We start from the raw sequence: 24,774 nt of genomic DNA on the forward strand, positions 1-24,774 counted from the left end.
AAACATAATTAACATTGCTGTAGGTTAAATATGAAAATAGTCAAGAGAGTAAATCCTAAGAGCTCTCACCACAAGGAAGAAATTTTTTTTCTATTTCTTTAGTTTTGTATCTGTATGAGATGATGGATGTTCACTAAACTTATTTCATGATGTAATAAGTCAAATCATCATGCTGTATACCTTAGACTTATACAGTGTTGTATGTCAATTATATCTCAATAAAACTGGAAGAAAAAAAGAATATGCTCAATATATGTTAGTGAGCAAGTGACTGACTTAATAATGTAAGTGAAATAAATATTCAGAAAGATATCATGAACTTAAAAGAATATGTTAGAACATGCTGATTTTATGAAATTTATAATATTCTTATTTTGTATTTGTATTGTAGATTCCTGAGCAAGATGAAACCTATTTAGAAGACAGTTTTTGTGTTGATGAAGAGGAGTCTTGCAAAAGCCAATCAAGTGAAGAAGTCTGTGTTGATTTTAACTTAATAACTGAAGATTGCTTTGCAAGTAGGAGGAAAAAATATAAAACCCGACGTGCAGTAAAGCTAAAACAAATGAAGATGAGACAAAACTGTGCATCTTCAAAAAAAAAATTATGCAGAATTATTTTACCAGATGATTCAAGTGAGGAGGAAAACGATGTAAATGATAAACAGGAATCCAGCACTGTGATTAATCCAAGTGCAGTTACCAAGAGTGAACAACAAAGCCACTGTTTGAATTTAGTGCCTTCTGGGTCTTCATTGCAGTCCAGGGACCACTCTAATCCAGTTGTTAATCAGTCGCCAAACCAGAGACAACAGACACCACTTAATTTAAAGGTTACAGTTTCTGATGTCTCAGACTTCAAACCTCAGAGCCGTACTAAAATTGAATCTACCTCATCATCATTCACTACTGTTGATTCACAGAAAGACTGTAGAAAATTTCCAATTCAGTTGAAGGTATGAATCAGATTAGAGTAAAAAAGCCTTTGTATGTTTACCGAAAGGTTTTTTTTTGTTTTGTTTTTCTTTCTTTCGTGTTAAATAACTAGGTCAAAGAAAAATTAGCAAGTGATAAAATTCTTCAGACAAGAAACCAGCACACTAAATTTTCTAGCTGATTTGTAGGATGCTTATTTTTAAAATGTGTTAATAGTTTTCTGTAAGGAAACCTGCTAATTTTATAAAAAGGATATAGGAAATGGGCTTCCTACAAGGTAAAATTAACAGAAATTAAAGCTCAGAACTAGTTTCCCCAGATTAACTTTTCTTTCCCCCTCTGAAGGCTTCTGGTATGTAACTCTCATCTACTTATTGGGGAGAGGAGATTAGGGGTACCACCTGATTTCCTTCCTTTGAATTTCTTTCCTGCCAGAATGGTTACTATTGCTGAAATAATCCCTAAAATCATTTTCAGTTTTTAAGAGTTCATAGTTGCAGTAGTTTTGCTAAAATAGGGGTTAAAGTCATAGTAATAGGAATCCCTAGACCTAGACTTAGATTTCTCTTTTATTCCAGGTGTTTCAGCCCATTCCACCTTAGCAACATGCTCCAGTGTCCACACAATGGCCCTCAAATTGGCATTTCTAGTTGTAAATTATCTCCAGGCTTTTTTTGCACAAAGTTATTTCTGGAAGGCATAATTAGATAAAATTGACTAGATTAAGTCTTATAAATAGATTGGAGAACAGCAAAGTACTTAATTTCCCTGAGCCTCGGTATTCTCAGCTGTATTAGAAAGATAGTAATCCCAAGGGTCAGGGTAGGTAATACTTGCACAGTACTTTCAAAACCAGTAAGCACTCTCTACATTTCTACTTTGCCATGCTGTAACTAAAAAAAATAGATATAGGCTAGTAATATTTTGAGGACTGTGAAAAAGGATAAATCGAGTTTTAACAGAAATGTGTTTTAACTTTTCTTCTACTATCTAATACTGTACATATATTATGATTCTTCTTCAAATTAGGAGGGGAAGGAATTTGAGATAAATTTGAGAAGACAGAAAATAGACTAAATATCCTGTCAAAAACTGTTAGATACAAAAATGCTAATATTTATTTTGTCATGTGTATTGCAGACAGTATTCCTTGTTTGTCATTTACCTTTGTTTTGTTTAATAGTGGGTTTTGCCACAGGAAAATTTAACTTTTTTATACAGTTTCAATTTTTTTCTTTATAGTTTCTGACATTAGTGTCATGTTTAAAAAGGCCATTTTGTACTCCAAGATAACTAAGTATTTCCAATATTTTCTTTTGGTTCTTTAGTGTTCATTTCTTCCTTCATTACATTTATTCATTTTCTTAAAAAATTGAATATTACATATATTTTAAAGATTATTCTGAGTGATTAGGACTTCCTCTTTAGCTTAGAATACAGAAAGCTGGAAAGAGCATTGCTCCCATCCTTGTAACAACAGCAAAAAAAGCCAGATAATCTACAAAATCATGTTTATTTGGATCTGAGGTTGCAGGACAGCCAATTAGCCTGATATCTAAGGAGACAAGTGCCTCCAAGGAGAGACTTGCTGATTTGGGACAGTCACTGGGCACTATATAATCTGGTAAGAAGAATTCAGCTAAAACGTTAATGAATTGCAAAAGGCAACGGGATAGCATGAGGGTTTAGAACCCCTGGGAGTTGCAGAGAGAAGAGTAATTCACAACCACTTGTGGGCTCTTTTCCACAGAGTCATCAGGTGTTCACAAGAAAGATTGAGAATCAGAGAAAACCTCCTTCCCAGTGCAGGCCTTGGGGAAGTGACCAGAAGCTACTGTGGAAAAGGCACCAAACCCCATCTAGTTCCTTCTCCCCTATTTCCCCTATGGAACAAAAAGCATTAAACTACTGGGGGAAGAACAGCAAACCCTACAGCCTTCAGGGCTTAGGTGAAGACCCTTTGCAGATGGAGGAAAGGAATAAGAGAGAAATGCTCTACAATCTGAGAAAGGGGCAGGAAAACATCTTGGGCCTAGAGCATTAGAGATCTCTAACCATTTGGGGCAGGGAAGGGGGGAGGATCATTGAGAAGTTCCCATCTCTTAGATCCAGGGACACAAGTCCTGCCCAAGACAGGCTGAACCAGGACAATAGAAACCCCCCTCCCCCCGCCTGTCCCCACACTCCTAGCACTCCCTCCAACCAGGCTAGCAAGCAGTAAGTGAGAAATAAAAGCAATCTACTGCTGAGAGAGGGACAAGAGTATGGGGAGAAAAACTCTCTGAGGCACAGGTTTACAAAGAACACTTAAAACTAAGAGAATATTTAGAAACTGGCAAACAAGCCCAGACCTCAGCTCAGTTTGAAAGGACTTTGTGATGTTTTGTCATGGGTCCAAAGCTATTTCTGTACTTTGGTAGAGCTCATATTTACCTCAGTCACTACTCTCCTACACAAGATGTTTGGCTTTCAACCAAAAGTTACAAGATACATAGAAGGAAGAAAAAAACACATTCTCAAGAACCAGACTCAGATATGACCCAGACATTGGAACTATCAGACAGGGAATTTAGAATAACCATGATTAACATGTTAAAGGCTCTAGTAGAAAAGTCAAACAAACATGCATGAACAGAAAGGGAATATCATCCAAGAAATGGAATATATAAAGAACAATAAAGTGGAAATGCTAGAAATGGAAAACATGGTAAAAAAGATGAAGAATGTCTGCAATAGGCCCATCAGTAGACTCAATGCAGCCATGGAAAGAACCAACAAACTTAAAGCTAGGTCAATAAAATTACCCAATCAGAAATATAAATAAAGAGTGAAAAAACAGAATGGAGCATCCAAGAGCTGTGGAACTGTATGCAGTATTCTAAGATACACGTAATTGGAATTAAGGAGAAAAGAGAGCAAGTAGAAGATATAGTTGAACAAGCAATGGCTGAGGATTTTCCAAAATTAATCAACATTGGCATACAAGTATCTGAGTCTCTGGTTTCAATTATTATGGGTATGTTACCTAGGAGTGGAATTCCTGGGCCATATGGTAACTCTTTAACTTTGAGAACTCTCCCCACAGTGGCCTCACCATTTTTCATGCCCACCAGCAATGCACATTCCAGTTTTTTCACATTCTCATCAACACATTTTCCTTTTTAAAAAATTCTAGCCATCCTACGAGGTGTTAAGTGGTAGCTTGGTCCTTCATCTACATAGTCACTTTGCTGATGTTGAAGGAAGAAAAAAAAGTATCAATAAGAAAAATCAGCCTAGGTGTTAGAAGTTTATGGCGCTAACATATATATAACTGATCGTGATTGATGTTTTCTGCTTTTCAGGATACTAGTGCTCTGGAGGATTCTGGCACTTCAGTGGCATACTGTTCCAACTCACGACCACACTTGGCTGGCACACATGCTTCTCTTAGACTTCCACAGGAAGGCCAAAGAACTTGTATTCTTGTAGATAGTCGTGAAATCACTTCTGGTTCAGAAGTAATTTCTTCCCTAAGAGCAGTTCATGGCTTACAGGTAGAGGTTTGTCCTCTTAATGGTTGTGATTATATCGTGAGTAACCGCATGGTGGTGGAAAGGAGGTCTCAATCTGAGATGTTAAATAGTATCAATAAGAACAAGCTCATTGACCAGATCCAGTACCTACAGAGCATGTTTGAAAGAATATGTGTGATTGTGGAAAAGGACAGAGAAAAAACAGGTTTGTATTTTTAAATGGTTTTGTTTATAAGGCTGTAAAGGAACCTATTATTTGGTTCATTATCCTGTCAGGATGTGGGAAGCTCTTAAAATTTAAATAACTGACTCATGAATGTCATTTCATATTTACATAATGCCATAATGTTTTTCATTAGTCATTGTGTTTAAATGCAGCTTGTGAGAATCGAAGGGTGAGAAATTGAAGGCAAGTGAACCAATCATAAGTCTTTTTCTGGGAGCCCCAGAAAGGGTGAGGGGCCCTAAATAAGGCAGCAGTGGGGGAAAGAGGGAATCAGGAGGTAAGTGAAATCAGGAGGTAGCAGGAGTAAGTGGGAGCAATCAAGAATTACTATTGAGCTGACCAATCTCTTGATTACTGGGCAGTTAGGTAGTGGTGCTGTTCATTGAAGTTATGCATATCAGAGAAACAGCAGATTTGAGGGACAAAGAGGTGTTTAATTTTGAATATGCTGAGTTCTCAATGGGTCACTAAAATGGATGCTTAGGATGTATTAAAAAATGCAGGCTTGGAGCTTCAGTTAGGGCATTTTTATGGGTAATGTTTAATTGTATGGGGAGCCCCTGAGAATAGTGAAAAGATCATAGGATATGGGATCAGAAGATGCACTGAGTTCTGGTGTCTCTATAGCTATGTGACATTGCATTGACAAATCACTCCCTCTGAGGAGTTAATAATATACTTTTCCTACTCATCCCGGGGTGTTATGAGGATTAAGTGAAATCATGCAGCTGAAAGCCATTATGGAAGAATTCAAGGATTATTGTCATTATGTAAAAGAAAATAATGTAGTTTACATAAAACACTGGTTCAATTTGAGCAACGTAGCTTCTCATCACCACTGTCACTACTGAACCATGTGACATTGGATAAGTCATTCTGTCTTTCAGTAACCCAATTTTTTTTTCTTTTTTAATTTGACAAGTGAGGGCTTTAGATTAAGTGATCTTTTGGGTCTTTCTAGTGTTAAAATTCTATAATTTACTCTTTACTAACATATCCTTTATAAAGGAAATAGATTTGGAATAAAAAGGAAAGTAATGTGGCAAAAGTTATGGAAAAACATCTTTTTTTTGGCTTAAGGAAGAATGTCAAAAAAAGGATGTAGGTAGAACATGGAAAGAAAATGAATGGGAAAAGTAGGGAAGTAAATTAATAGGCAGGAGTTAAAGTTATTATAATGGGTATGCAGGGTATTGAGTTACTCTTGGAATAAATACATAAGATAATTTTATATCAGTTAGAAGTAATACTTAATGAACCCTTCGGCAATGCTACCATTATGAATTTTAGAGATAAGTAATATGGTCTTGGCCTTTAGGAATGAATTATCTAGGAATATAAACTCTCCCCTGCCTACTCACCTTCTTCTGTAGATTCCAATTTAAGACACTCATAAAGACAGTTCTCCTTATTTTCTATTTGAGAATCACTTTAAATTTTTAGCAGTAGGGTTTCTCATTAGCATAATGTGGCACTAGTTTGCTTAATGATGTGGATCTTGGGATTTTAATAATATATAGTATTAATGGTCCTACTTACTGTAACTTACTAAGGTTTGCATTTTCCTAAATGTAAAATATTTAGGAGACACATCCAGGATGTTTAGGAGAACAAAGAGCTATGACAGCCTGCTGACTACCTTAACTGGTGCTGGAATCCGAATTCTTTTCAGTTCCTGCCAAGAAGAAACTGCAGATTTGCTAAAGGAATTGTCTTTAGTGGAAGAAAGAAAGAATGTTGGTATTCATGTTTCAACAGTGGTGAACAGTAATAAATGCGAGGCACTTCAATTTTATCTAAGTATTCCCAATATAAGTTATATAACTGCACTGAATATGTGTCACCAGTTTTCATCTGTGAAAAAGATGACAAATAGGTATGTGTTTTAATATTTATTTATTTGGTTGCGCAGGGTCTTAGTTGTGGCAGGCGGGCTCCTTAGTTGCAGCACGTGGGCTCCTTAGTTGTGGCATGCAAACTCTTAGTTGTGGCATGCATGTGGGATCTAGTTCCCTGACCAGGGATCGAACCCGGGCCCCCTGCATTGGGAGCACGGAGTTCTATTCACTGCATCACCAGGGAAGTCCCTGATTTAATATTTTTAAATGGTTACTTTAAAATCATCCTTAAAGGCATTTCATAGGAATTTTAATATTTTTAAAAATAAAGAGGTATAGTGCCTGTTAGATTCTTTCATTCAGTAAAGACTTTGCTTGTCAACATGTATCAGTCACTGCATTAAGCTGAGGACATTAATGGAAGGAAAAAAAAAACGTAGGCATTGTCTTTGAGTAGCTTAGAGCCCTGTCAGGAGGGAGACAGACAGCACTTAATTTGATCTTGCAGTCTCACATTTCTGGGCTGGTTAGTTCTGTAACTAGAAAAATATTCAAGTTGAAAATTTTAGTAGGCTTTAATGATTACATTGCTTGAAAATCAAACGAAGGCTTTAGAAAATAGGTTAAACTAAAGGCTCAATTAAGATGTTGAAATTATTATTATAAATGATTTTAAATATAGGGAATAGGCTTTTGTTTTATTTAAACTAATGCTAAGACATAATCAACTGAATGTAGAAAACTTGGGAAAAAATGATTTTCTTAAAGGATTTCATGTTTGGTATTCTTTAAGCAAGAATATTGAATTTTATAAGTCAGAAGTTTTAGTATAATGTTTTTGTTTATTTTTCAGCTCACCTCAGGAAATCTCCATGTATGCACAAGTAACTCATCAAAAAGCTGAGGAGATCTATAGATATATTCACTATACATTTGACATGCAAATGTTGCCAAATGATCTTAACCAAGGTAGTTTTAAATCTGATGCATGATCAGACTGCTCAGGGTGGGTTATCAAAGAACCCTCACAATACTAAGTGCACTTCAATAATCATTGCTGTGGTTTGTGATTATCAGTTTAAAATATATAAATAAGAGAATATTTCCATATCTATTATTTTACACTGTGTACATTTTTATTTATATAGAATATATAATTATTAAAAAAGAAAACATCTGATGTTTAATAATCATTTTGGTTAGATAATGAAACTTTTTTATTGAAAAAGCTTATTGAAGGTACTATTAAGTAAAAGCTAGAGTGAAAGATATATTTTAGAATTTTCCCAAAGATTATAGTGCTATCATTGTCATTTGTTAGCATTATAGGTTGATGTGTCTGCTGCCAGCTTAATGGTCATAAACAATTTTTCTCATATATAAACTATATTGAATAGATGTGGGTGGTAGGTGTATTGTGAGATAATGCCCCAGTAACTAGGAATGTAGAAAATTTAACTGAATCCTAGTAACAGTCTAATCCTAGTAGTATGAACTCTAATCTATACTTTTTTTTTGGTTGAAGTACCATATTCAAAGAAGTGATATCTTGGAGTTGGAAAATTTCAGTATAAATGAGCTATGGAATGTGGACTTTCATCGTGACCCATAACATTGTGTCTGTTATGCTACTAATTGTTGGGTAGTTGAACCAACCTCACAGCAGAGGGTTTCACTTAGACTTGGCATGGACTTCAAAGCTGATCTAATTCAAATTGCTTTTCTCTTTCCTTTCTTATCAGATTATAAACGTGAGGCCCAGAAACAAGTGACTTACTCAAGTTTAGACTGGGAAATCTAGAACAAGAACCCAGGAACTAGATACAGTTTTCTTTCACTAAAAAAGTTGCTCTGATTGTGAACTTAGCTCTTTTGGGATAGTATAAATTCTGAATTCTTCTAAAGCAGTTAATCTCTTATTTCTGCTGTTTAATAATTCTGTCAAAGCCAGAGAGAAAAGAAGTTCTATAAATTATTGGCTCATGTGCAGTTCTCAATTTGTTCTCTCTCAGGTTCAAATTCATCCTTCAGTATCTCGCTCCATTATAATGGACTGGCCTTTTTGAGCATTTCTCCCTAGTGAGCATGATTTAAGCTTTGTCAAGTAGGAGGAGGAAAGGGGCTTCTTTTTCTGGTTCCAGTGTGCTGTTTTTTTGCTGCTACTCACTCCTGTTACATGGTGTCACTGGTGCATTGGGTAGGGACATCTGGTGGAGCTCTGTGCCCCGGCTGCACACCAGAAGCATGCAGTCCCTCAACAACCTCACATTGCCCTGGACTGATGACCTCCTTGTAGCACATCTCATGCAGACACCAATGTCCTCAGATTCTGTGTGTTCACCCAACAACAGACAAAATATTTCATAAATTGATATGGTTTGAGGGACAGAACCTAGAGGATTTCATTTATTTATGCTTGCTGTGTAGAGACCTCTATCCATATTTAAGCTGCAACAGCCTCTTTCTGTACTCTTCAGAGGTTGCACTTAACTATCGACCCTATCGTTTATTGATCCATCTTATTGTCTGTCTTTGAGCCCTTCAAGTCTTTCTTTTCCACTTTTAAGTCTCCTTTGGAGGTTACCTTAAACCTTACTAGTTTATCTAATGACCCAATGGAAAGAAACGGGAATAACCAGGTACCTGGAAGGTGGGATACAATAGTTTTGATAGGACACATGGAATATGGGGAGTGGGGGTACATTGTGGTTTGTGTCAAGTATATGCTATTATTTCAAAAATTATCTTTTTGTTTCGTATTACAGAATTTAACTACCTTCTAATTCTTTTTTTAAAAAATTTTTATTGGAGTATAGTTGATTTACAATGTTGTGAATACCTTCTAATTCTTAAAACACTATCCATTAACATCAAGCAGCATGGTATTACACCAAATATTGGCAACTTAAGAGTTCTACAACAGAATTTTTTAGAGCTACTCTAAAATAACCCTTTCATTTGTTTCATCCTTCATCTATCAAAAATCTCTGTGGCAGAAACTATCATGGTAGTTTAAAGGAGAGTGATCTGTTTGCTTGCACTATTCTTCTTAAATCTTGTGTTTCTACAAATCCTGTAGTTCTTTAGCTGCTGATTATTACTGACTAAATTCTTAAGAAACAAGAAAGTGTATTTTTTCTAACAGTTCTGGTATTTTTCAAGGAAATTAACCATTAACAAACAAAATGCATTTTTTCTATGATCCAGTAATTAGAAAAACCAACCAAAACATGAATATTATAAAAGCAAATTTACTTTATTTGAACAACCTACCTGGAGAGAAAGAGTGGGTAAATATGTACTATAACCAGAGGGAAAAAAATTCTATGTCAAATTTTAAAGCATAATGGCATAATATGCTAAAAGAAGTTTATTTCTAAAGAAGCTGTCTGAAAGGAAAACAGTGTTTACTATGACATGACATAGTAACTTGACTCCTTACAATAGAAGAGCTATAACCTGAACGTCTAATCCAGTCTTTTAAATATTGAGACCAAATTTACGCCATGTCTGTCTGCTTAAGAATACAACAAAACCTGTTCTCTTATTCTACCTAATAAAAATACTGAAAAAGCAGTAAATTAAATTTACATAGGTTTCATGGATGTGCCAATCACAAGTTTTAAGAAAAACAATCAGGAGAAAGCTTGTCAAATGGTTTAAACAACATGTACTGATAACTGAAACATTAGATCAACTCTGGCTTTTATACCAAGTGGTGACGACTGGTAACCTAAAGTTTTCATGAACTCAGTAGCTACCAATACCATCTATTTTTTAATTCTCCCCCACCTCTCCCCTTAAGGATAGCAACATTTTCTTGAATGCTTCTAAAAAAAAAAAAATCTGTATGGAACATGATTTTCTTAAAGTAAACAGACTAAGATGCTTATGAGAGACATCTATATATATAACACATGAAACCTTTGAAAAAGAGTCTGCAATATCATATGAAGCTACATTATAAAAAAAATATACATCCTTCAAATGAAGATACAAATACACTATCTGCTTCTTGATAAACATCCTCGAAATATTCTCATTTTTACTATGCAGAATCAGAGTTCGAAAAATAAGAATCTTTCTCTTCTTCCTCTAAAGACTCCATAGCATTAGTGAAAAGTTTTCCAATACCAGAGTTTTCTGCTAATTCTGTAAAGAGAAGTTTAATAAAAAGATTAATATATTTCTAAAAACAATTTCAATGAAATTGAAAATAACAACAGGAAACCAATTGGTAGATCTGCCCACTTGTGAGCAATTAATTTTAATACTATGTTAATAAAGAGACTACCCTATAATAGAACAGAGCTACAAAAGAAAGATATAAGTATATTACCTTTGTTAAATGGGGTTTTTCTTCTTGATGGTGGAGTTGAAAAATCACTTTCAATCTACAAGAGAGTTCATATTAGCTAAGTGATGCCTCCTTTGAAGCCTGCTTCATATGTAGACAAAATTCAGCATGCTTTATCCCAATAAAACATTACAAACTAATGCTACAGTGGTTAAAGGACAGCCTCTGAAAGTTGCCAAAATCTACTGAGTACTTATTCCATTACACTAGCAAAATTTGAATTCTCTGTACTTTAAATTCTTGGCTAAAATTATATGGCAAGTTTTAAGTATATAATGCATGCTTATATATACATCAGTGCTTTTTAAACTACTGGCCATGGCTATCTTTAAAAACTGAAAATGAATAGAATAGAAGAGAAAATATGACAGAGTATACCCACTGTACTAAGGATAAGTATTATTGAAAGAAACTTTTGATATACAAACTAGTGTTCATAGATTGCCACGGAAATGTATTTTTTCCTGTGAAATGAGTCAAAACACGATTACAACATTTAGCCCTCAAAAATCATTCAATGAGATAAACCAGTATCATCATGATCAAGAGGAGGAACCAAGATGGGGGAATAGAAGGACATGAAACTCACTTCTTCCCACAAATACATCAAAAATACATCTACATGGGGAGCAGTTTTCTCAGGATAGCTTACTGAACACTGACAAAAGATATCAGACACCCAGAAGTGCAAGAAGTATCTCCATATAACCCAGTAGGATGAAAGAAAAAATAAAGGAATTGGGATGAGACCTGCGGCGCTGGGAGGGAGCTGGAAAAGGGGAAACGTTCCCGCACCCTGGGAAACCCCTTAACTGGTGGGAAGATCAGCTGGGACAGAAAGGAGCGTCACAGGCTTGGAAGAGAGCACAGCAGCCAGCTGGTGGCAGGCAGAACAGACAGAGACTAGCACAGAGGATCTGTGCTACCTTGCTGCAATCCCCAGCCTGAGATGGTCGCCTGTCGGGGTGTGTGTGTGTGTGTGGGGGGGGTGAACAATGGGATGACTGGGTGCTGAAACTTGGGCTTCAGAGGACACACTTGGGGAGAGTACTGGGGTTGGCTGCACGGAGACAGCCTGAAGGGGCTGGAGAGTAGTTATAGGGCCGCAACCGAGGGTGTATGTGGAAGAAGCCCAGGCTGCCACAGAAGCAAAGCACTGTTGCTAAGGGGTGGGGTGCATGAAGGAAGAGAGGGGCGGGGCCTGCCATAGCAGCCTCTTTCTTGGGCTCTGGGAGCAGGACAATGGGTGCTCCTGTGGCTGGGATGGGACTAGCCTCGCAGCTGTAGGCTTTGTGTGTGACTGCATGCAGAGGCAGGGCTGGGGTCTGGGCTGCTTCCATAGCTCCCATGGTGGGTCCAGGTATGTGACTGCTGCGGTCCTGGTACCTAACTTTAGTGGATCTGTGCTGGCGGCTTTGTGAACAGTGTCTGAGGGACACCACAGCCGACTACCTGCATTCCCACGGTGGAGGCGGGGCCAAGGGCAGTGCCAGTGACCGTGTACTTTGTGGGCTTGCACAGGTGACACACAGAGCGTACTCCCCAGTGGACAGCTCGAGCAATGGAATACTCAGTGGCTCTTCTCTCAGCGGGAGAGCTCCAGTTTCACCTACCTCACACTGCAGCTCAGAAACGGATCTAGGGGCTTCTACTCCAACAACTGGGGAGCAGATGCTGCCCCCAACAGGGCTGTGACAACCAGAGAGCAAAGAAGAGGCCCTGCTCAATATCCAGTGCAGGCTCTGGTCACCACACGAGTCATACCCCCTATGAAAGGGACACCGGCCAGCACACACTGAAGGAAAATGCAGCAGGCATCTCTACTAGAAACAGCCTGTGCACCAAAAATATTAGACTCATGCAGGCTACACAGGGATGCTCCGACATAAAAATAGCCCTTCTAGGCCACAGTAAATAAATATTTCTCCTAAGCTCACAGAGTCAGAGAAATAAAAGTAAAATGAAGAAGTAGTGGAACCACTCCCAATTAAAAGATCAAGAGAATTCTCCTGAAAGAACAAACAACAAAACAGACCTCTTCAGTCTAACAGACACTGAGTTCAAAAAGGAAATAATGAAAATACTGAAGGAATTAAGAAGGGCTATTGATAGAAATGAAGATTACTGTAAAAAGAAACTAGAAACTATAAAGAGGAACTAAGAAGAATTGGAAAACTTATTTGCCAAGATGAAAGCTGAGCTAAAGGCAATGAATAGCAGAATGAATAATGCAGAGGAACAAAGAAGTGATCTGAAAGAATAAGAGAAATCATCCAATTAGAACAGCAGAGAGCCAAATGAAAAAAAAATGAAACCAACAGAAGAGACCTATGGGATAATATAAAGCATGCCAATCTACACATAATAGGGATCCCAGAAGGAGAAGAAAGAAAAAAGGGGATTGAAAATGTATCTGAAGAAATTATGGTTGAAAACTTCCCAAACCTAAAGAAGGAAACATATCCAGGTACAGGAAGCACAGAGGGTCCCAAACAAGATGAACCCAAACAGACCTACACCAAGACATGATTAAAATGGCAAAAGTTAAAGAGGGGATTCTAAAGGCAGCAAGAGAAAAACAAAGATTTAATTATAAGGAAACCCTCATAAGGCAATCAGCTGATTTCTCTACATAAACATTGCAGGCCAGAAGGGAATGGCAGGATATAAAGTCCTGAAAGGGAAAAACCTGCAACCTAGGATATTCTACCCAGCAAGATTATCATTTAGAATAGAAGGAGAGATAAAGAATTGCTCAGACAAGCAAAAACTAAGAGTACAGCAATACTAAACCTATCCTAAAGGAAATATTGAAAGGTCTTCTCTAAATAGAAAAGAAGCAAGAATCTATAGGAAAGAGAAAATCACAATTGGAAAGTAAATCAATTAAATAAGCCAGGACACAGATTAAAAAAAAAAAAACATCAAAAAATTTCTGTGAAAGCGATGATAACCACAATGAACAGCAAAAGGATTAACATGAAGATGTAAAAGAAGACATCAAAATCATTAAAATGTGGGGGAGGAGAGTAAGAAAATGTACATTTTTTTTTCTAGAATGTGTTTGAGCCTATATGACTATCAGTCTAAAGCAAGTAGATATAGGAAGGGGTTAACATACTTGAAAAACAGAGTAACCACAAATCAAAAACATACAATAGATGCACAAAAACCAAAAAGAACACAAGGATAAAGAAAACCATCAAACTGCAAAAGGAAAAACAAAAAGAAAAAGGGACAAAGAAGAAATATAAAATCAATGGGAAAACAAGGTTTAAACGGCAGTAAATTCATACCTATCAATAATTACCTTAAATGTCAATGCACTAAATGTTCCAATAAAAAGACACAGAGTGGCAGATCGGATAAAAAAACAAGAACCTACAATATGCTGCCTACAAAGAGACCCACTTTAGGGCAAAGAACACACATAGATTGAAAGCGAGGGGATGGAAAAAGATATTTCATGGAAACAGGAATGAGAAGAAAGCAGGGGCCGCAATAGTCATTATCAGACAAAACAGACTTTAAAACAAAGGCTATAAAGAAAGATAAAGAAGGACACTATAAAATGATAAAAGGATCAATACAAGAAGAGGATATTACACTTGTCAATATATAGGCACCCAATATAGAAGCACCCAGAGACATAAAACAAATAATAACAGATATAAAGAGAGAAACTGATGGGAATACAATAATAGTAGGAGACTTTAACACCTCACTCACATCAATGGACATATCTTCAAGACAGAAAATCAATAAGGCAACAGAGATCCTAAATGATACAATATCATCATGATCCCCACTTCATACCACATATGAATAAAATGAGATTAGAAAGCTCAAGTAGCTTGCCTTGTCATAAAGCTGGTATGGAGTCAGACCTTGAAATCAGAAGTTTTAATACTAAATCCTTTGCTCTTTCTATCCTCACACACTCACTGGCTACAAATGACACCAAAATTTCATTCTTGTAAGGAATGGACTGGAAAAAGAAAATCTGAGAAACACTGAGAGGGCATCTGCCCACACCTTCAATTATGGAGTAGAGGTTTCTTTTGAAGAATTTAGTCTCCAGGCTGATTTTAAACCAGGGTTCCCAGAGGTATCTACCATTTCCTATGGACAAATAAAGCCTACAAAGATTAGGTCTGATTAGGTAATCCTAATGTTAAGTTTAGAGACTCTCTGAGAGGAACTATACTCTAGCAGGTGTGCAATATAAATATTGCAGCGTGGGTGAGGGAGAAAGATGGCCATAACCTGGTCAGAAGGAATATACCCTCAGGCAATAAGGTAGTCTCCCATTTTACCTCCATCCAGAAATTATCATTCTCTAAGAATGGCTATTTACTTTGAGGAAATTTGAGGTGAATTAGCTTTTCCAGAATACTTAATAGTTTTATCTGGATATAAATTATTCAGATTAAAATCAGAAATTAAAAATTTAAAAATTAATTCAAGAGGATTCTCCTAATCTTTTCTCAAAGGGATACAGATCTCTGTAAGGCAATTTTGAGTTAAAATTTTTTCTGTTATTGACATACACACATACATAAAATCAAGTAGCTGAATCTGAAAAAATTTGAAACCATTTTGAATCTGCAGAGGATTTAATGAAATTTCTTATTCTATGACAATCACAACTCAGTTAGTGTGGATTATTCCCCAATCATTGAATAGATATGCTTTTGTGTTTTGTGTGAAATGTCTCTAACCTATATGTGTTCTTTCCACTCTGCCTGACTCCTCAAATGAAAATTCTCACCTTGCTCAAATGCTTCAGTCTATGAGCTGCCATCTGTAATCCTACAGCACTTACGTACTTACCTCACTCATAGCCTCATAATTTACTTGTATTAGGCTGTAAGCAAGGGAGGCAGGGACTGTTATATAACTTATAACTCCAACAATTTGCCATATATTATAGTTGTTCAATAGGTATGTGTTGAATAAATGAATGGTGAATAAAAATACTTACTGTTTTTTTCTTGATATTGCCCCAGACAGTGCCACCTTTACTTTTATGGGTTTTTTGCATACGAAAAACATATTTATCACAGTCAGCCCTGTTTAAATATAAAATAACAAGTCAACATTAACTACCATACTTTTATCCACAAGTTGAACAGCAACTGACAAAATGAATTTAAAATGTTTCAATATTTAAAAAGTACATTTTCTTTTCCATTTTTAAAAAGGCAATCATGTACCGATGGAAACAGACAAAATGCTTCAATCTAAGACTGTTTTGGAAAATGATGGTTTACCCATTGTCTTTTGTCCCATTTGTGCTCTTTCCAATCTCTATCTTGCTGCCTGTCTTTTCTAAAACTCAGAGACTTCTTGTCCCTTGATTCGCTTTTGTTATACCTTTCACTCCTTTCTCTTATTCATGTCTTCCTTCCCTCTCCAGATTGAATCTTAAAAGTTGATCATTTTAAGGATAAGTCTGGCGATGAAAGCCCTCAATTAATTTATGGCTTCCAACTGTGTTTAGTCTTCAGTTCAGCTCATAAGCCTTTTATTTCTACATAGTTACATCTTTCTTATATCCCCCATACCAACTAAGACTTTTTTTTCATTTCTTTTTACCTTACCTCTCTCCCTTCTCATTCTCTGCAAATAAGCTTGACTCATAATTTACAGATGAAAACTGAAGCCACATGGAATGTTGTTCTCAATTTCCCCAACAATTACTTATGACAGTAAATCCAGCTGAACACTAATTCTAATTCTCTCTTTTGGCTTCAAGATCCTATATGATTGACTATCCTTTCCTTTATGACTATTTGGGAGCAACCTTAAAGGTATGATGTGTAGAAATGTGTAAATGTGTGACATATTAAGATATTAATGTGAACCACAAACTCTGCTGAATAGCAAGTGAATAAGCCTAGCCAGTGGTTCAGGATCAGCACCTCATGAGTCTGTTGTCCTGAACAAACCAGAGACTTTGGGATTAATAAAAAAAACTGTTTTGTTACTTAATATTGTTATGAAAAGGAAACTAACTGCTAGAGTTGGTGAAGTCAAGAGATTGAAGAGGTCTAGGAAACTCATATTTTAAAAATAAAGAAGTTTTAGGAAATATATTCTTGATATAAATGAGCCCATCATATGCTCTATAAGAAAAAAAAAGCCATTTTCCTTAATTGTAAAAGTGATACATATAAAAAAGTAACATCACAACCTGTATCAGTGTAATTCTACAATACAGAGATAATGGCTGGTGATGTTTTTGGTCAAGAAATTTCCTTTCTCTTATGAATACATGTTATGTAAACTGGGATCATACTGTATGTAGTTTTCTTAGCTTTTAAAAATTATCCACTGAACATTATGTCATTAAAAATTCTTGAAGGCATCATTTTAAATTGTTATATATTATTCTATTATATGGACAAATCCTAATTTCTTTTTTTATAAAGTTTATTTTATTTTATTTTTTATTTTTGGCTGCGTTGGGTCTTCGTTGCTGCATGCGGGTTTTCTCTAGTTGTGGTGAGCGGGGGCTACTTTTCGTTGGGGTGCGCGGGCTTCTCATCGCAGTGGCTTCTCCTGTTGCGGAGCAGGGGCTCTAGGCGCGTGGACTTCAGTAGTTGTGGCACATGGGCTCAGTAGTTGCGGCTCGCGGGCTCTAGAGTGTGGGCTCAGTACTTGTGGCACACAGGCTTAGTTGCTCCACGGCATGTGGGATCTTCCCGGATCAGGGCTCGAACCCGTGTCCCCTGCACTGGCAGGTGGATTCTTAACCACTGCGCCACCAGGGAAGTCCGACAAGTCCTAATTTCTTGACTTTCCTTATTGTTGGACAGTTAGGTCATTTCCAAATTTTCAGTATTGTTTTGTGGTGAACATCTTTGTTCATACAAATATGCATACATAAATGCCCAAACCTCACATTTCCTCAGAAATAAAATTCAAGGGCCAAAGGGATGACTATTTTAAAGCTAATGATTTGGCCAAAGTGCTTACCAAAAACTTTGTCCAAAATTATATGCTCCCCAGAAATAAACCCACACACCTCTGGTCAATTAATCTTCGACAAAGGAGGCAAGAATATACAATGGAAAAAGTCTCTTCAGCAAGTGGTGTTGAGAAAGTTGGACAACTACATGTAAATCAATGAAGTTAGAACACACCCTCACACCATACACAAAAATAAACTTAATATGGCTTAAACTCTTAAATATAAGACATGACACCATAAAACTCCTAGAAGAGAACATAGGCAAAAACATTCTCTGACATAAATGATACCAATGTTTTCTTAGATCAGTCTCCCAAAACAACAGAAATAAAAGCCAAAAATAAATAAATGGCACCTAATCAAACTTCCAAGCTTTTGTATAGCAAAGGGAACCATAAACAAAACGAAAAGACAGCCTACAGACTGGGAGAAAATATTTGCAAATGATGTGACCAACAGGGCTTAATTTCCAAAATACACAAACAGCTCATACAACTCAACCACAAAAAAACAAACAACCCAATCGAAAAATGGGCAGAAGACCTAAATAGACATTTCTCCAAAGAAGACATATAGATGGGCAACAAACACATGAAAAGATGCTCAACATCACTAATTATTAGAGAAATGCAAATCAAAACTACAATGAGGTATCACCTCACACCAGTCGGAATGGCCATCATCAAAAAACCTACAAACAATAAATGCTGGAGAGGGTTTGGAGAAAAGGGAACCCTCTTGCACTGTTGGTGGGAACGTAAACTGGTGCAGCCACTATGGAGAACAGTATGGAGGTTCCTCAAGAAACTAAAAATAGAGTTGCCATATGATCCAGCAATCCCACTCCTGGGCATATATCCAGACAAAACTATAATTCAAAAAGATAACATGCACCCCTGTGTTCATAGCAGCATTATTCACAATAGCCAAGACATGGAAGTAACCTAAACGTCCATCGACAGATGAATGATAAAGAAGATATGGTGCATATACACAATGGAATACTACTCAGCCATGAAAAAGAATGAAATAACGCCATTTGCAGCAATATGGATGGACCTAGAGACTGTCATACAGAGTGGAGTTAAGTCAGAAAGAGAAAGACAAATACCATATGATATCACTTATATGTGGAATCTAAAATATGACACAAATGAACCTATCTACCAAACAGAAACAGACTCACAGACATAGAGAATAGACTTGTGGTTGCCAAAGGGGAGAGGGGGTGCGGGAGGGATGGATTGGGAGTTTGGGATTAGCAGATGCAAACTATTGTATATAGAATGGATAAACAACAAAGCCCTACTGTATAGCACCGGGAACTATATTCAATATCCTGTGATAAACCATAATGGAAAAGAATGTGAAAAAGAAAATATATATGTATAACTGAATCACTTTGCTGTACAGCAGAAATTAACATTGTAAATCAACTATACTTTAATAAAATTAAAAAAATTATATGCTTAATATACTTTCACCTGCACTAAATACTAAATTAAAAATAAAAAATAGTTTGTGGATTGCTAGGGAAAAATTATGTTTTTGCTGAATAAATGCAAATTAAAATTTCACTAAGCTTCATGAGAGTACTAAGTGCTTTTTTTTTTTCAGTCATGATCACCTGGCTTCTATCTCTCATACCCCATGGAAATTGCTCTTAAGATCAGCACTGGCCTGCTTAATTGCCAAATGAATAGCCTATTTTCAGGCCTCATTTTTACCATTTTCCATTTTTTTCTCTGTGTTATATGACTGTTGGCCACCCATATGTTTTCTTAATTTTATTTATTTATATTTCAAAATAATGCTTATATTCAAATCGTGTGAAATTCAAAAAAGTCTTCCTCTTATTTGTCCCAAGCTATCTTAGTTCTTCTCCCTAAGGATCACCAATGTTTTCAGTTGCTTATGTATCCCTTCAGAGATATTTAATCACATAAAAGCAATTACGTGATTTTAATCACATAAAAGCAATATATTTAATCACATAAAAGCAATTATGTTTTATATTTAATCACATAAAAGCAATCACAAGTATATACACACACACAGTCCCGATTTACACAAATGGTAACACATAATTAACCACATGTAACTTTTTGCATTTAATATACCTTGGACATTTTAACATAAGTACATAAAGAATTTCTTCATTAATTTCTATGGCTACATAATGTATCAGAATTTATTTGATTAGTCCCTAATTGATGGACATTTGTTTCCAGTCTTTTGTCATTATAAACAATACTGCAATGAATTAGTTGTACACTAACAATACTCGAAGTAGGACTGCTAAGTCAAAGAGCATATGCATTTATAATTTTGATAGATATCAACAAATTACTGCCTGCAGAGACTGAACTAATTTACCTTCTCACTAGGAATGCATGAGAATGGCTTTCCTTTTCTTGTTTATTTGTAGGAGTGTTATAACAGGGAAATTAGCCTTTTTCCTGTGATGAGTCCCACAAATTCTTTCCTCAGACTGTCATTTGTCTTTTGATTGTTTATGGTGGTTGGTACCAGGTAAAATGTTTTATTTTCTGTATGGTTGACTTTATCATACTTTTTGTTAGTGGCTTCTGGTTCTTCTGAGGTTATAAAATAATTCTCTAAGGTGTTTTTAAGGTATATTTTATAGTTTAATTCTTTACAGGCAAAACTTTGACCCATTTGGAATTTATCCTAATGTAAAGTGTCACTTGTGTACTGACACTATTGAATAACACCCCTCCTTGTGGAAACTGTCCATCCTTGACTTCTAGGAACTATTCTTTCATGATTTTTTTAAAATAATGATGACTCCTTTCATTACTGACATCTACTCTCTTCAACTCATGGAATGTTAAAAGTTGATGCAGAGAATTACAGTATCATATGCACAAATACTTACCTATTTATAGAGGCTAGCATGCCAGGACTGACATGCTGACACTGAGGAGTTTTTGCCAGTGGAAAGATAACCGATGATGGAGTTGTTGGATTTCTGTCCATATTTGGCAGAACATCATCCTCTTCTTGACTGTCCCGGAAACTTGGTAACTAGAAAGCAAATATATATTACTGACAGGCACTCCTAAAAACGGAATTCCTCATTATCACAAATTGTTTTTTTGGGGGGATGATAAGTTGTTTTCTGTCTTATAATTTCACAACTGAGTAACTAAAAATAGTAGTAGGTAGAGAACAGAGACTTGGCCTCTAAAAAACTTAGTTTCTGTTGTGTAAAACAGAGATAATGGACACACATTTCTAGCACTGTGTAGACCGGGGTCAGCAAATGTTTTCTGTAAAGAGTCAGATAGAAAATATTTTAGGTTTTGTGGTCCATACAGTCTCTATTCCAACTACTCAACTCTGCTGTTGAAGCAGGAAAGCAGCCATAGCTAACATGTCTGTGTTACAATAAAATATTGTTTACAAAAAAAGGTGATACGCCAGATTTGGCCTATGCACCAAGTATACTGACCTCTGTGTAGACAGAACAAAACGAAACTGTAATTGATTTACTATTATTCTTGGTACTAAAAAGACACTCAAGCAGTATTAAACTTTTTGTGTGCATATATTTCCAATAAACAGCAATTCAATCCTTAATTAAGATTTTACTTACCTTTATATTAAAACCTTAGAAAAAGTGGACTTTTGCCACAGAAAATGAACTAATTCACTGCTTTCTATTTCTGTTGCTTTTAAAATGTTGCTACTGTTGCATTTAGGCCAAAACATATATAGAACCTGAAATGATGGGGGAATAATATAAAGGGTACAATGCCTAAAAGACCATGGTTTTTGTGCAGAGAACACAGTAAGAGTCTCAGATGGCTCCCTTAAAATACTTCCCTTCATAACCTGTGTAGGCAAAAAGACAGCCCAGATAATGATGTTATTACTAAATTCTTAAAGCACTGTGTAGCCTTTTAAAATTGGAGATGATTTAACAACATTGTGAAATGGGTAGATGAAAAAAATTACCCTTAAGTGTAGCTCACTAAAACAAATCTCAGTTTTTATGCTTAAAAGTCCAGTTGTCTGTATCCATCAATTTTTGTATTACTTTAATCTTAATATTCTTAACATTTATATTTAGAGTCTAGAAAGTCTCAGATTTGCACTTAATATTTGCACTATATTTAACTGTGTTTATGAAGTACATCCTTACTGGATATATAGATTGTTTCCAGTTTTTTGCTGTGAAGATAAACGTACAAGGAATATCTTTGTGAAGATTTTTGCCTTCTTTTGAATTTCTTAGGATAAACTCCCATGAATAGATATAATCTTTATGGCTCTCATATATTGCCATAATGCTTTCCCAAAGGTAAGATTCAATTATGTATACACTGACATATGACTATATCAACATGCCTACTGCTTTTTGTTAGTGAATATTTTAACTTATTTTTTTAAAAGATTCTGTAATTTAGAAGGTATACATATAATTTACTTTGTTTTCCTTTGATAGCTAGTTAAAATGACCCTAAGTGTTCATTCAGCCTTTTGAATTTTTTCTTGCCTGCTTTTTTCCTGTGAGCTTGATACTTTTTATTATTCCAGTAACATCTGAATGAGTTCTTCATATTATACATATTATTGTCTTTATCTGTTGCAAATATTTTATCCCAGTCACTGAAGTTTTTAGTTTTGTGATTTTTCATACTACAAAAATTCTTGTATACATTCAAATCTGTCAATTTTATGCTGTCACTTAATCCCTCCTCCCAATTTACTATGCAGTAGGTAATAATCTTTTCTTATCACCCCCCCTTTTTAAGCTTGCCTCACTGCATATGAATTTTAAATATATGTGTTTGGTCTATCTCTGGATTTTCTATTTGGTTCTACAACCATTACTTCTGAACCCCACTGAAGGGGAGACTCTGGCCACCGATGAGAATGGCATCAGACTGCTTCTTATACTATACTATACTTTACTATACTATACTGTGGCATATCAGTGAGGGCTATCAATCCTTGGCCTAAATATTAGGGATGAACACTAACCATACATCAAATGAAATATACAAAAGTCAATATAAAGAAAACAATGATTTCATACATTTAAGACACTTACCAGTACTCTTTGATGCTGCAAAGGTGTTGTACTGAAAAAATCATCATGGTCATCCTTTGGCAACTGTTCCAGAAAATCCCTCATCTGCTGCTTCCTTTTAAGAGTTCCCACTTTGGCAGTTATCTTAATAGTTTGCTTCTTATCAGAATCACTGATATTGCCTTAAGAGTCAGCAAAACATTTTGATAAGGATTTAGTCATTTATAGTAACTGCTCTATAAAGTGAACAGCCTTTGCAAATTCTGAATTGTGTATTCACATTAAATAAACTCAGCCTCTGTTGTTAATATTTCCAAGCCTCCGATATAACAAATGATTCTTTCTACACTGGGATCTGCACAATGTGATTAGATTACAAGACTACTCAGGAAGAAATTACATTAGGATTAGGTAGCGTGAGGTTGAAAAGCTTCTTTACCTGTGAGAGAGGTTACCTCTCACACTTCTCTTGCTGACTACCTAAATTATTGATTTTGCTAAAATATAAACCTTATTGAATTAGGACAGGGATACTGAATATTCCCTAAAGCCTGGTATAGGACTTCTCTGGCAGAAACCCTGGCCAGGAGTGTGTACTCCTGGGGACTATAAAAACTAAATTTATTCTGAGTTTTCTTATGAATTACTAGGGGGCCCTACCCAAGTGGCCTCAAATTAACTTAGACCCTTAGAACAATAATCCAGTTATTGAAATCTCTGGATCCAACTGCAGATTTCCTAGAAAAAACTCAAAGCACAAGGCTGCTAAGGCTACTATTGATGTAAGTAAGTAGCTAGGTTAGACTTAAAAATTAAACAAATGATCCTTGGAGTTCTTCCTAGCTTTAAAATTTTAAAAACAAAAACAAAAAATACCTATAATAAAACACATTGATAAATAGAAAATACATCTAATGAGTGATCAGAAATCAATACTGATCAGGAAACTTGCACAAGCCTTTTAGATAGCCTCATCCACCAGAGGGTAGACAGCAGAAGCAAGAAGAACTACAATCCTACAGCCTGTGGAACAAAAACCACATTCACAGAAAGACAGACAAGATGAAAAGGCAGAGGGCTATGTACCAGATGAAGGAACAAGATAAAACCTTAGAAAAACAACTAAATGAAGTGGAGATAGGCAACCTTCCAGAAAAAGAATTCAGAAAAACGATAGTGAAGATGATCCAGGACCTCGGAAAAAGAATAGAGGCAAAGATGTAGAGGATGCAAGAAATGTTTAACAAAGATCTAGAAGAATTAAAGAACAAACAAACAGAGATGAACAACACAATAACTGAAATGAAAAATACACTAGAAGGAATCAATAGCAGAATAACTGAGGCAGAAGAACGGATAAGTGACCTGGCAGACAGAATGGTGGAATTCACTGCTGTGGAACAGAAAAAAGAAAAAAGAATGAAAAGAAATGAAGACAGCCTAAGAGACCTCTGGGACAACATTAAACACAACATTTGCATTATAGGGGTCCCAGAAGGAGAAGAGAGAAAGGACCCAAGAAAATATTTGAAGAGATTATAGTCGAAAACTTCCCTAACATGGGAAAGGAAATAGCCACCCAAGTCCAGGAAGGGCAGAGAGTCCCATACAGGATAAACCCAAGGAGAAACACGCTGAGACACATAGTAATCAAAGTGGCAAAAATTAAAGACAAAGAAGAATTGAAAGCAGCAAGGGAAAAATGACAAATAACATACAAGGGAATTCCCATAAGGTTAACAGCTGATTTCTCAGCAGAAACTCTACAAGCCAGAAGGGAGTGGCATGATATACTTAAAGCGATGAAAGGGAAGAACCTACAACCAAGATTACTCTACCCGGCAAGGATCTCATTCAGATTCGATGGA

At 36.0% G+C, this 24,774-nt stretch overlaps 2 protein-coding genes across 3 annotated transcripts in view; one reads left to right on the top strand and one right to left on the bottom strand.

Annotated features, from left to right (window-relative positions):
* The window catches only part of FANCM (FA complementation group M), a 53,832-nt gene extending 46,258 nt beyond the window's left edge, over positions 1-7,574 (top strand). For both annotated transcript variants that reach the window (XM_061182498.1, XM_061182499.1), the window contains 4 exons: positions 392-955; positions 4,280-4,655; positions 6,261-6,552; positions 7,368-7,574. In XM_061182498.1, the coding sequence (XP_061038481.1) occupies positions 392-955; positions 4,280-4,655; positions 6,261-6,552; positions 7,368-7,506 (1,371 nt within the window). In that variant the 3' untranslated portion in view covers positions 7,507-7,574. The remainder of the gene's footprint in view (positions 1-391; positions 956-4,279; positions 4,656-6,260; positions 6,553-7,367) is intronic.
* A 2,988-nt stretch (positions 7,575-10,562) lies between these two features.
* MIS18BP1 (MIS18 binding protein 1) overlaps positions 10,563-24,774 on the bottom strand; it is a 53,973-nt gene continuing 39,761 nt past the window's right edge. The window contains exons 10-14 of the mRNA XM_061182500.1: positions 22,928-23,078; positions 20,747-20,895; positions 15,856-15,943; positions 10,854-10,908; positions 10,563-10,666 (exon numbers count right to left, since the gene is read on the bottom strand). Coding sequence (XP_061038483.1) covers positions 10,563-10,666; positions 10,854-10,908; positions 15,856-15,943; positions 20,747-20,895; positions 22,928-23,078 — 547 coding nt within the window. The remainder of the gene's footprint in view (positions 10,667-10,853; positions 10,909-15,855; positions 15,944-20,746; positions 20,896-22,927; positions 23,079-24,774) is intronic.

This window comes from Eubalaena glacialis, chromosome 2 (genome assembly GCF_028564815.1).
Source record: "Eubalaena glacialis isolate mEubGla1 chromosome 2, mEubGla1.1.hap2.+ XY, whole genome shotgun sequence".
Taxonomy (NCBI): Eukaryota; Metazoa; Chordata; class Mammalia; order Artiodactyla; family Balaenidae; genus Eubalaena; species Eubalaena glacialis.